This window comes from Bos indicus, chromosome 1, assembly GCF_029378745.1.
Source record: "Bos indicus isolate NIAB-ARS_2022 breed Sahiwal x Tharparkar chromosome 1, NIAB-ARS_B.indTharparkar_mat_pri_1.0, whole genome shotgun sequence".
NCBI lineage: Eukaryota > Metazoa > Chordata > Mammalia > Artiodactyla > Bovidae > Bos > Bos indicus.
In genome coordinates, this window is record NC_091760.1 from 152,606,336 (window position 1) to 152,619,870 (window position 13,535).

Genomic DNA, 13,535 nt, shown 5'->3' on the forward strand with positions numbered 1-13,535 from the left:
GGGCTCGATGCAGGGTGCTGGGGGACTCGCTGTGGGGTGCTGGGGGTTTGGTGCAGCGTGCTGGGGGGACTTGGTGTGGGGTGCTGGGGGGGCTCAGTGCAGGGTACTGGGGGGCTCGGTGCAAGGTGCTAGTGGAAAGGCATGAGTGAGGAAGCCTTTAGGAGGGCTTGGCACAGCCAAGCATCCACTCTCCACAGGAAGCGTGCAGCTGCCCACCTCCTTCCCAGAGCTGACAGGCTCCCGGAGAAACCGCTGTTTTCTGGCTTCCTATGTCCCCTGAGAGGACTGCGTTACTGGGCTGACCCCTGGGTGCACCAACCTCTGTGGATTCTGACGACGAAGAAGTCAGCCTCCCTGGGGTTCCCCCAAACCCACAGACACGCACTCCTGCCCCCTACAGGTTGGTTCCAGATGCCCAACAACCGACCACCCGCCACTGCCCAGCAGGAGGGTTTGGGGCCCAAGTGGCTGGAAGAGCCGCAGCCCCGGGCCCGGCGGCCAGCGGGCAGTGAGCGGGATCTGGGTGGTAAGCCACGCAGCTGCCCCCAGTGCTTGGGAACCCGAGGAGCAGAGGCCTCCTCCAGGGCCTCCAGCAGGACATGGAGAATGGGCGCCAAGCAGGCCCCCTCCTGGGAGGACAGGGCAGCCCAGGCCCCCTGCCCACAGAGACACAGACACTGCTCACACAGACACTGCCAGCCGGGACACCAGCACGCACCGAATGGCTGTGTCAGCCGGGCTGGGGGCCCTGCCGGCAGGACGACCCGAACCGGGCTCCTTGCCTCACTGTCCACCTCGCCCAACCCTCTCCCAGCCACACACCCTCAAGCTGAGCATCCCAGAGCAAAGAGCAGGGCCCCCCGCTCCCAGGAAGGCAGCATCGTGGTCCCCTCAGCCCCTTGGCCTGTTCAGGCCGCCTTCTGATTCTTCTGTGGGCCTGGGCGCGTGGGCCCAAGGAGGTGGCATCTCAGGGCCTTAGGGGACAGGTGGTACCCGCCCACCAGCACACGAAAGCGGGCCTGACGGCTCACGTGCCTCCCAGGGTGCAGGGCACACCCCAGGCGTCTCCTCCCAGCAGCTGCTGCTTCCTCACAGTTCACGCCCCCCCCCCCGCCCCCCTACTCCACAATAAGCCACGTGCTCCTCCTCCTCTCTGGCCTCTCTGCACAGACATCAGGAGGGCCGACGGCTCCCTCCTGGAGGGTGGAAAGCTATCACCCTCCTCTCAGGGATACTGCTCAGCCAAACCAGGTGGAGCTGGGGGAGCAGGCGGCATCAGCTGCCTAAGGCCCGAGTGGGAGCAGCAAGGACCGCACACCCCCAGGGAGGCCCCTCAAGTGCACTGCAGAGCTCAGCTGACCCCAGCACTGGGCACAAGACTGCTCCTTGGTCCCCACCTGGGGCCCTGCACGTGGTTGAGCAATACAGAACCCGGGACTCCCACGGCGACCACAGCAGGGGCTGTCACTCGAAGTCTGGAGGAACAGAAGGGACACCCAGAGAACCCTGGGGAAGGGGGTGCAGAGACCACAGGTCCTTCCACCGTGCCTGGGGTGGGGGCCACCCTACCCAAAGCAGGGCCGCTTTCTCGAGATGGCCTGGACCCTTCTGAGCTCCATATCCTTCTATGGACGCTTCTGTGGCACTTTGTTCAGCAGCAGAAGTCCTTTCTCCTGAAGAAGCAGGCTTCCTGGAGGACCCAGAAGTCAGCTGAGACCGGGGACATACTCTAGACCTTTTGCTTTGTCTACCAGCAGTCAAGAAGCCCAGGTGTGCCAGGGCCCTGGGAGGGCAGCTCACAGCAGAGCCACCCGAGGGCGTTTCTGCCCCACCCGCCACGGCCACAGAGCGTGCCCCTCCAGGCTGGGGTTCTCAGGGACCTGGGGACACGGCCCCAGAGAGCTCTGCTGCGTGCTTTGTCTCTTGCTGATGCCACTCTCCAGCCCTCCTTCTCCCTCCTCAGGTCAAGGAGCAGCCTCCGAGCCCCATAAAACCGGAGAGGAAGCGAGGGAAGAGGGCCAGGAGCCCCCCAGGGTGGAAATCCTGGCCCGTGACCCAGGAAGTCTGCTCATCTGCAGAGGTCACCCCCACAACCAAGAAATCGTCGGCAGCCTCAGTGAGGGGACACGTCAAATGACCCTCCCAGGGCCCTCAGGGGCCCCACGTGGTGTCAGGAGGCCTAGGGCCATCTTGGACAGCTCCCCAGTTGAACACTGCACAACCCCAAGGAGCGCCATTCACAAAGACAGGTGTGAAAGGTATTCTCGGCCATGGAGTGTGGAGGTCCTGGGGACACCTCTTGGGGACTTGCCATCACCATCTACTACGGCCCTGGGACTTAACAAGTAGAAGGAGAAAAAGCAGAAATATGTTCTGTTATTTTTGTAAAGGACACATTAAGTGATCTCTGCGATGATTCCTATCTAGCTGATATGGATCTTGGTTGGGGTGGAAGGGAGGGTGGGAAGAAAAGGCAGCCCTTCCATGAAATTCTTGGAAGGAGGTTTTTTCCTCCATCCTTTATACTCTGTCAGGCTACTTGTAAATTTCCAAGATTCCCGAACTCCCCTGTGGGAGTTCCCCAGTGGACCCAGGAAAGCTGTCCCGGCCTGCATTTGGCTGTCCAGGCCTGTGTCCACCAGGAGACAGGAGGCTCCAGGCCACACAAGCCCAGGCGGGGGTCTGGGCTTTAGGGGGCAGCAGCGGTGGAGTCAACGTGGATTCGACACCAAGTCCCAGCCCTCTGTGAGTCAGGCGTTCTATTTAGGGACGCTCAAGGCCACCTTTAATCATCATGTCCTGCAGGACCTGAGCCCACATGGCAGGTGACACTGGAAAAAGTTATGTTCTAGCCCTGCAGGCGGCCTCTCGGGGATCCAGACCAGGCCCGCGGCCCCACCCCTACGCCACCCCACATCCAAGGCCTCAGCAAACCAGCGGAGGAGGGGGAGAAACACTGAACATCCCGCAGGACCCTCTGGAGCCTGGGCGAGTCAGGAAGAGCGGACAAGTCCAGCGACACCCATCACTGCTGATAGCCCTGTGGTCAGAGATCAGGTCCCGGAACTGCTGAATGATGCCCCATGATGACCTCAAACCCAGCAGGCACAGCCAGTGAAGCCCACAGCCTGCAGAGCCCGCTTCCCACAGGCACCCTGGTTCCCCAGACCACACCCAGTCCGGGCATCCCCAGGGTTCAGGCCTTAGCCGCCACGGCCCGCCTCTCACTGAGAGCACACATGCCCCAAGACCAGTCCGGCAGGTCATCCAGATCGTCCACCCGGAGCTCCAAACCCCGCCAGACCCCAGGGACTCAGAAGGAGGAGACCCTGGAGAAGGACCGGGGGTCCCCTGGGGAAGCCCACACTGGTCAGGACTGTCAAGGATGATCTGAACCAGAGGGACTTCAACTGACAAGGACGGGGCACTAAGGCTGACACTGGGGGGCTGCCACCGGGGACGACGGCTTAGTTCCAGGCCTGCGGAAACCCCCAGGAGATGACCACTTGTGGGCGAACAACATGCCTGTTTGCTCTGCTCCGGGAAACCCCAGGGACGCAGGAACCCGAGGTGGGGGCAAGCCCAGCCCCCTCCCCGCCGCACGCCCACCCTGCCCGCCCACACGCAGGTGCAACGCAGGCCCACATGCGTGCGCGCGCACAGGTGCGCCCCGCGGAGACTCGTACCCTCTGGGTGGCGTGGTTCAGCATCTCCTGCCAGGCTGAGTCGAACTGCCTCTTGTCGTCCTCCAGCAGCCGCTGCTCGGCCAGGGAGATGGTCTCCTTGGCGGCGCGGAGCACCTCGGTGGCCCGCTGGAAGTCCTGCGTGGCTCGCTGAGCCTCCAGCTGCGCCTGCGCAGGAGAGACCTCGTGAGACCGCGGACCAGACCGGTTATAACTCCCCTCCCCGGAAGGTGGGCGTCCCGAGGGTCTGCACGGGTGCAGACCTTCTCTGCCTGTGCAGCCCGGGCAACAGGCCAGGCACATGCAGACGCCGGATGGGGCACGTGGAGGTCTTCACAGCCTGGGACCCAACGGACCCAGATGCACCGGCCAGCTCTGATCCGAGTTAGAGGCAGCAGAGTGGCCCACGTGCGGCAGGTGTGCCCGACCACGGGCCTTCACAGAGATGCTCTCATTTGCCCAGGGGGCCGAGGGCAGTGTCCCCAGCCCCGCCCCCACCCAGACCCGTGGTTTGGGCGGTTTGGTTCACAGCACAGGAGAATCCGAAAAGCCCCGGAGAAAACAGTCCAGCAGCATCATTCTGGGTGGGAACCGTGGCTCCAGGAGGCCCAGGCTGACTCCCGAGCTCATGCAGCTGTGACCAGACTCCGGCTGCTCGGAATCCTGGCCCTGTGGGGTGACGCTGCAGAACAGGCTCCCACTCACATCGCACACACCCACACTGGCGACGGGGTGCAGGGAAGACCCTGATGGTCACAGCACCTTCCCTGCTCTCAAGGACCCTCAAGCGGGCGAATCAATAGAAACAGCGGCCAAGTTCTGGGCCTTTTGAAAATGTAACACGTCGTTAATCCAAAATGAGTGTGAACATCCCACCCTTTAAAGTCCTAACACAGACGGAGAAAAGCGATCTCCTTAACTAATATCCGTGCTGTCTACATGATGAAATGACAGTATTTTGTACCTACTGGGTTAAAATATTAAAACTAATTCCACCTGCTATTTAAAAAAATTTTTTTTTACTGGGACTAGAAAATTGAACATTACTTAGTTGATTGACAGTCTATTGCTTTTCAACAGTAGAAACATTCCCCTGGGAGGGGAGCATGTGGTTTGCACCAGAAATTTGCAACAAATCTTTGTCCCCACTCAGGGCAGGCTCAGCCTGGACTCCCGGCCAGAGTGCAGGCGAGCTGCCGCCCTGTGCTGGCCTGCCGCAGCCTCCCACCTGCCCACCCCTGCTAACAGGACCCCTTGGTCAGTTGCACAAGCTGGGCGTCAACCCCAGGGCGGTCCCTGGGACCCAGGAGTGGGGAGGAAAAGAACCAGGCCTCCCCCATCCCGAGTCAGCTTCCTGTGACCGAGAGCAAGTCTTTGGAAACCACGGGCCGTTTCCCAAAGGTGGTCAAGAAGAGCAAACTCAGACCTGGAGTCTAGCAGCCCCCGGGTAAGGGACAGATGTGTGGCCGACCCCTTGGGGCCATCACTGCACGCTTCAGGTCACACCCGGCCTGGGGGCGCGGACCCAGGACGGCTTCTTAAAGGGGGACGATCCGGAACTGAGGCTGGGAGTCGGGATGATTTGAAAATTCTGGGTTGGTTGGGGCCTAGAGGAAGCAGAGAGTGGGAACAGATCGTCTCCAGGAGGCGTGACAAAGACCCTAATCAGGATTTTAAAGGGGAATCAAGGACGGAAGCCTGGGGGATCTTCCCTGGGGGTTCAGTGACTGAGAAGCCACCTTGCAAGGCAGGGAACACGGGTTCTGTCCTTGGTGGGGTAGCTTAAGATCCCACATGCCACAGGAGAGCTAAGCCCGTGTGCTGCAAATACCAAGCCCGGATGCCACAGGGAAGACCCAGCACGGCCAAAATTAAAAAAAAAAAAAAAAAGAACGGGGGCCTTGAGCGAATGTCAGGCTAAGGCTTTAACCAGGGGACCTGCCTTCTGTGACCCACTCCTGCCGTGCGACCCCAGGCCCTCCTGGTGTGCCTCTAGGGGCTGGGGGCCGCCCCCTGGACCTGACAGATCCCCAAGAAGACAGCACGGTCCACTGCCAGCAGCAGACTCGCCGCTCCAGGGCCTGGGCTCCAGGCCCTCAGTGCCCTTGGGCTTCCCTGGTGGCTCAAGCTGGTAAAGAATCCGCCTGCAGTGTGGGAGACCTGGGTTCAATCCCTGGGTTGGGAAGACCCCCAGGAGAAAGGAAAGGCTACCCACTCCAGTATTCTGGCCTGGAGAATTCCATGAACTGGATAGTCCATGGGGTCGCAGAGAGTCGGACACGACTGAGCGACTTTCACTTTCACTTTAGTATTTCAATTCAGCAACATTTAAGGATAAACTCTCTTCTCCCAGGTTGTCCTGCTTGAATTATGAAACTTTTCTTTCTTCAAACAAACCGAAAAAAAAAAAAAAAAGATGATGCTCTCAGGGGGACCTTCTGAAATGTGGTTGCTGTGACCTGGGTCCAGCCCATCATCACCCACTGCCGTGTTATCTGCAGCTTCAAAATAAGAGAACCAGACTTACAAGGAAGGAAAAGAGGAAGCCCACCTGAATGGCCCTGCAGAAGAACAGGAGCTCTGTCAAGTCCCTGGGGAGCTTCCTCAAGGTTCCTTCCCTCCTGTGGTACCAGAAATGGGGTTTCCTTATCATTTGGTGGATCCTGCTACTATGATGGTTTGGTCGACATTTAATCCACAGGAGCCAAATGTATCCCCTTATTCATTCATTCACTGAAATGAGCTGGGCCTGTGTTCTTTTTTTTTTTGGGCCTGTGTTCTGTACCCACTGTCTGTTCTCTGCATCTTTCTTGGAAATAGAGCCCTCATGTCTCCAGGTGAGGCGATGTCCCAGCTAAGACCCTCCTTCCCAGCTGTCACTATGGTTAGTGCCCCTGTTACTTTTAGCTAATGAGATATAAAAGGACATGGAGTGAGACTTCCAGGATTGTCTTTCCATCTGTGACATGGATACAATGACCAGTGCTTCAACAGCCATTTTGGATCATGAGGCAAGTCTCTTAAGGATGAAGAAACAGAAAATTAGGCCCTGCCCTGACTTTTCACACAACAGAGAACATAAAGTTTCATGTTTAAGCCAGTGTCATTTGAGGGTTTTCTGTTAACATTCCACCAAAGTGAAAGTGTTAGTCGCTCAGCAATGTCCAGCTCTTTATGACCCCATGGACTGTAGCCCACCAGACTGCTCTCTCCGTGGGATCCTCCAGCCAAGAATACTGGAGTGGGTTGCCATGTCCTTCTCCAGGGGATCTTCCCAACCCAGGGATCAAATTCTGGTCTCCTTCGTTGCAGACGGATTCTTTACCATCTGAGCCACCACATGAGGGTGATATTCAGCCAAATCTAAACCTACATGATAACGTATCTTTCCCTCCACACAGCTGGGCTATCCTGAAAACTTGATAGACATGACTACAGCAGCCTGCACAGACCAGTTTAATCTCTCTCAACGTCTTTCTAGCTGCACATAGCCCCTGTTACAACTTTAAGCCCAGGGAAACAAACTTTGGGAGCTTCCTAAAGAATCCCAAAGTGCATGACCTCTTTGTAAGGCATTTTGCAAACATTTTCTAAAACCACATACACAAAGAAGAGCCAGGAAGGCACATACATGGGGAGGGGAGCAGGCACCAGCCCCCCAACCCCGGCAGGACACAGGCCATCAGCTGTCGATGAGGCACTGCCTGGACTCTAAGTTCTGGGGGCGAGGGGAGACAGAGCCCAAAGCAAAATAATGAGTTCCAGCTCAGCAGGGAAAACAGACACGTTCATTACGAATTCCCAGGCAGACAGTGGCAAGTGACAGGTGTAAAGCACATGCGACCATTGTTAAGAGAGTGAAATCAAAGGTTTCTTAGGGCAGGGTCCTTGATGGAGAGGGTGTGAGGCACCAGATTCGGCCGTGGAAATACGCAGGGCATCGGAGAGCTCACGCCCACATCAAACTGAGGAGGCTGCACTCAGACTGCTTGCCTGCATCCTAATAGGACACGTGACCTCAAAAATCAGAAGCCAATTGAGAGTCCAAAAGTGAGTCAGAAAGAGAAAGATAAATACCGTATTCTAATACATATATACGGAATCTAGAAGAATGGTACTAAAGAACTTATTTACGGGGCAGCAATGGAGAAACAGACATAGAGAACAGACTTACGGACATGGGGAGAGGGGAGAAGAGGGTGAGATGTATGGAACGGGTAACATGGAAACTTACATTACTATATGTAAAATAGATAGCCAACGGGAATTTGCTGTATATCCCGGGAAACTCAAACAGGGGCTCTGTATCAACCTAGAGGGGTGGGTGGGGAGGGAGACGGGAGGGAGTTTCAAAAGGGAGGGGATATATGTCTACCTGTGGCTGATTCATGTTGAGGTTTGACAGAAAACAGCAAAATTCTGTAAAGCAATTATCCTTCAAAAAAATTAATTAAAAAAAAAAGTAAAAGGTTAAAAAAAAGCAGCCTATCTGGTTTTCACCATCGTATGAAAGACAACACCTAGAAATCTTTGGCACAACCAACTGAGCTTTACCTTCAAACTCCAACAAAGGACTCCGGCCCTGATGTTAACACATTAGCTGAATAAGGACTTCCTCGTCCACACAGGGGCCGGAGCCAGTTAGCAAACCGGACCAGAGCGAGGCCCTCCCAACGCAGCTCTGAGGAGGCGATACCAGCAGAGCCGTCAAGAGGCAATACAGGAAAAGGGCGACAGGTCTTCACCACCTGTGAACACGTAATGGCTTTCACAGACACCGCTCCATGCAGACAGCATTAAAAGGCGGCCCGTGAACAGATCTGGTAAGGGACCAGCCATGAAATAAAAAGACGCTTACTCCCTGGAAGGAAAGCTATGACCAACCTAGTTCAGTTCAGTTCAGTTCAGTTCACTCAGTCGTGTCCGACTCTTTACGACCCCATGAATCGCAGCACGCCAGGCCTCCCTGTCCATCACCAACTCCCGGAGTTCACTTCGACTCATGTCCATCAAGTCAGTGATACCATCCAGCCATCTCATCCTCTGTCGTCCCCTTTTCCTCCTGCCCCCAATCCCTCCCAGCATCAGAGTCTTTTCCAATGAGTCAACTCTTCTTTCCAAATTTGCTGGCATATTCAGTGCAGCACTTTCACAGCATCATCTTTCAGGATTTGGAATAGCTCAACTGGAATTCCATCACCTCCACTAGCTTTGTTCATAGTGATGCTTTCTAAGGCCCACTTGACTTCACATTCCAGGATGTCTGGCTCTAGGTCAGTGATCACACCATTGTGATTATCTTGGTCGTGAAGATCTTTTTTTTTTACAGTTCTTCTGTGTATTCTTGCCACCTCTTCTTAATATCTTCTGCTTCTGTTAGGTCCATACCATTTCTGTCCTTTATCGAGCCCATCTTTGCATGAAATGTTCCCTTGGTATTTCTAATTTTCTTGAAGAGATCTCTAGTCTTTCCCATTCTGTAGATGGTCAACACTGAAATCAGACTGATTATATTCTTTGCAGCCAAAGATGGAGAAGCTCTATACAGACAGCAAAAACAAGACTGTGAGCTGACTGTGGCTCTGATCATGAGCTCCTTATTGCCAAATTCAGACTTAAATTGAAGAAAGTAGGGAAAACCACTAGACCATTCAGGTATGACCTAAGTCAAATCCCTTATGATTACACAGTAGAAGTGAGAAATAGATTTAAGGGACTAGATCTGATAGATAGAGTGCCTGATGAACTATGGACTGAGGTTCATGACATTGTACAGGAGACAGGGATCAAGACCATCCCCATGGAAAAGAAATGCAAAAAAGCAAAATGGCTGTCTGGGGAGGCCTTACAAATAGCTGTGAAAAGAAGAGAAGGGAAAAGCAAAGGAGAAAAGGAAAGATATAAGCATCTGAATGCAGAGTTCCAAAGAAAAGCAAGAAGAGATAAGAAAGTTTTCCTCAGTGATCAGTGTCAAGAAATAGAGGAAAAAATGACCAACCTAGACAGCATATTCAAAAGCAGAGACATTACTTTGCCAACAAAGGTCCGTCTAGTCAAGGCTATGGTTTTTCCAGTAGTCATGTATGGATGTGAGAGTTGGACTATTAAGAAAGCTGAGTGCCAAAGAATTGGTGCTTTTGAACTGTGGTGTTAGAGAAGACTCTTGAGAGTCCCTTGGACTGCAAGGAGATCCAACCAGTCTATCCTAAAGGAAATCAGTCCTGAATATTCTTTGGAAGGACTGATGCTGAAGTGAAACTCCAACACTTTGGCCACCTAATGGGAAGAACTGACTCATTTGAAAAGACCCTGATGCTGGGAAAGATTGAGGGCAGGAGGAGAAGGGGACAACAGAGGATGAGATGGTTGGATGGCATCACCAAATAAATGGACATGAATTTGGGTAAACTCCAGGAATTGGTGATGGACAGGGAGGCCTGGCGTGCTGCAGTCCATGGGGTCGCAAAGAGTCGGACACAACTGAGCGACTGAACTGAATTGAACTGAAGGGGGCCTTCATTAGACACTGGCCCCACCAGCTTGGAAACTGTGGATTCCCGCAGTCTTGGAAACAAGGCCGGAGGAGCCCCTGCTGAGGCCACAGTCGCTGCCTGGACTCCGCCCCACACCAGCCAACAGCTGGGCACCAGATGTTCGTGCTGGGTGAAACAGAGGCGAAGCTGGTGCACAGGCCATCCAGCTTGACCCTTCATTAAAAAAAAAAAAAAAAACAGGGCCCAAGGAAGCACGACCACGTGTTAAATGTCTCCTTGGGAGCCGGCCAGGAGACCAGAGCCCCCCGACCCTGGGCGGGGCTGTTTCCGTTCTACCATGAGGTGTCTGCTCCCTGGGCAGTGTTACCAACAGCACGATCGTGGGCAATCGGACAGTCTATCCATGAATCACACACAGTCAGAGGGGCCGCCAGGACCAAGGACCACACGGGAGCCCCCACCCGGGATGCCCACCAGCCAGTCAGCTGCAGAAACTAGAAAATGACTAGGGGTCGGGTCACTTGGCCGCCCAACACCCGTGCTCCCACTCGGGGCGGCTCCAGATCACAGAGAGCGCCCGCAAGACGAGACTGGCCCAGTACCTGACTGCCAAAAAACGCTCAGTGTGGGTTCAGATAACTGTGAGGAAGATCACAGCAGCTACTGTTGGAGCATCCACTCTGAGTCAGACGGTATACAGTGAGATGTTCTGGGACAGGCCGCACTAGGGTCTCAGAATTACCCTGGGAGCGAGTCCAAGTGGCATCCTACCTTGTGAAGGAGACCAGCTCAGAAAGGTTAAAGAAACTGCCCAGGGCCCCACAGAGAGCAAGGGTGGGTCGAGACTCAAGCCCTGACCCAGGGCCTTCGTGCAAAACTTCTAAAGAAAAAAAAAAGCCACCTGCTGGGCTACACACTGCTGAGCAAGCACTGCTCCAGCGAGGCCCCTCTTGCTGCTTCTCCTAATCCCGGCGCCACACTGGACTGCTGAATAGACGGGGATGGGTAGGGGGGGGTCACAGGGAGAAAAGATGCTAGCCCCCAAAGACAGCGCATTTCCCTTCCACAAAGTGGGGGTGTGGAGGTGCAGGACCCCCGTGTAAGAGCTCAGCTCCTTCCCAGTCAGGAACCAGGGGAGCCGAAGGTGGGGTCTACAGAGGCTGAGGCTACACGCTCTTGAGCGGGACCTCTCCTGCACCCCAACACTGCTCCCTCCCCTCGGACCCCACTCCCAGGGGAACAGCGGGCCATCACCATTTCACACCCACTCCCCTCAAAGGCCTCCAGATGGCTTTCCCTATCCCCTTCTGAGAGCTGGTAGCACTTGAAACCCAAAGGGATGCTCCAGGTTTACTGAAGGAACGAGTGGGCTCCATCTGCATACACCTCCCAGCAGGCGAAGGCAACAGTCACGGATCCACAAAAGGCTTCTGAAGACTCTGGCGTGAAATGGACACAGGGTTCCCACAGCCTCCCAGAGAGGTCTGGAACGTCCCTGACCCGGGCGGGCAGCACTGGCCCTTTGCTGGCCGTGGGGCCCCCGGGAGACACTGCAGGGAGACCTGGCTTCTGCAGCCCGAGAGCTCCAGGTGGGACGGCTCCCGCTCCACGGGGCTCAGGACAAGGGCCAGGTGCCCACTGCACCAGGCACCTGGTTGGGGGAAGCCCCCGTCTTTGCTTTTTTTTGATTTTTTAAGATACAATTTTGTCCTTGCCTCTTTAAAAAAAAAAAAAAATTATTCATTTGGCTGCACCTGGCTTTAGTGGTGGCAAACAGGGTCAAGTTCCCGGACCAGGGACTGAACCCAGGCCCCTGCACTGGGAGCACGGCAGAGTCCTAAGCCACTGGAGCACCACACTGGGAGCACAGCAGAGTCCTAAGCCAGTGGAGCACCACACTGGGAGCACGGCAGAGTCCTAAGCCACTGGAGCACCACACTGGGAGCACGGCAGAGTCCTAAGCCACTGGAGCACCACACTGGGAGCACGGCAGAGTCCTAAGCCACTGGGGCACCAGGAACGTCCTTGGCCTTGCCTCCTCACGGGGACTGCTGCACGTGCTGCTGGGAGAATTCAGCCCCCAGCTAGAGGCTCGTGGAGAAAACCCCAGAGGCTTCTCTAAGCCACCCGAGGAAGAGGAGAGGCCCTCAGAGAGGGAGGGACATCCAGGGGGAAGATCAAAGTGGGCAGGAGGCAGGGCAGCTGCTCTTGGTTTCACTCAAGCCCCAGTCCGTTCTGAGTCATCCTAGGGATGGGCAGTCGCCAGAGCCTGAGACGTTTGGTTCCAGAAACTTCCCCCTTCCACGCCCTTCCAGACATATCTGAGGTTAACAGAAGAGTGGACAGAAACAGGCAGCGGCCGCTTTGACCCTGAGGATGCTCTGGACGCAAACACTGTCATCAGAAGCATCTTCTAGAGAGAATTCCATGCAGCCCTTTCAGTTGCTTGACATTTTCATATCCAGTGTTCCTAACTTTTTTCACGTGTATTTAGTCAAAATCATTTTCACTTGGATCAGTTCTTTTCAGTTTCACATCAACCTGAACCATCAAGCAGTTTCATCGACAAACTTTACTCATTACAGCCTATGCCATGGAGTTCTCCGTTATTTCTGTCAAACAATTTTCCTGGACCAATTTTTTTTACAGATCTAAGAACTGGTTGAACATATGGGACATCAATTTTTAATCAGTCCCAAATGTTAGCATGTACAGTTTGAGCCATAATCAGTTAACATTAAACTGTATAATATAAAACATATTAAACAATATTATTACAAATTAAAGATCTGTGGTGTGTATTTCTCACTACAGAAATATGAGAAAGCCTTGAGCAGTCTTAAGAGACATCATTCAGGGCCTGCAGCTGGTTAAGTGGAAGGCTGCAAAGCTTGTCAATAAATGGCAAAGAAGCCACAAGGGATGAGGAAAAAAATCAAGGTCAAATAGTTTTATGTCAGGAACCATTTAACAGGAGGCTTCCTGTGTGCTGTTTTGGATCTGTCAGGAATTCTCTGTTCCTTATTAATTCCTGAATATTCAGGAATTGAGAGGAGAGGCAAGCCTCTCCCACGACTGAGGAATCCAGGCATTTCCTTTGTTAGTTTTCTATACAGTGGTAAGTACCCTCTTCCTTTTTATGAACCACATGGTAAACATGGTTATTTACAACTCTCTCTTTCTTGTGGATGACCTCATGTTTTCTTGATAACTTGTAAGTTTTGATTTTATCTCTGCTGAAAACAGCTATCTTGTAAGACAGTATAAATACCTACACAATGCTAAATAAAACACCTTTGCTCCATCAGAGCTCTGGTCCCCGTGTCTTGCTTTCTCACTCTCTCTCCCTCTCTTTTTC

At 54.1% G+C, this 13,535-nt stretch overlaps 1 protein-coding gene across 1 annotated transcript in view; it reads right to left on the minus strand.

Annotated features, from left to right (window-relative positions):
• Window positions 1-13,535, minus strand: part of SH3BP5 (SH3 domain binding protein 5) — an 81,579-nt gene that overhangs the window by 10,758 nt on the left and 57,286 nt on the right. Inside the window, exon 4 of the mRNA XM_019964358.2 lies at window positions 3,687-3,851. Within this exon, the coding sequence (XP_019819917.1) occupies window positions 3,687-3,851 (165 nt within the window). The remainder of the gene's footprint in view (window positions 1-3,686; window positions 3,852-13,535) is intronic.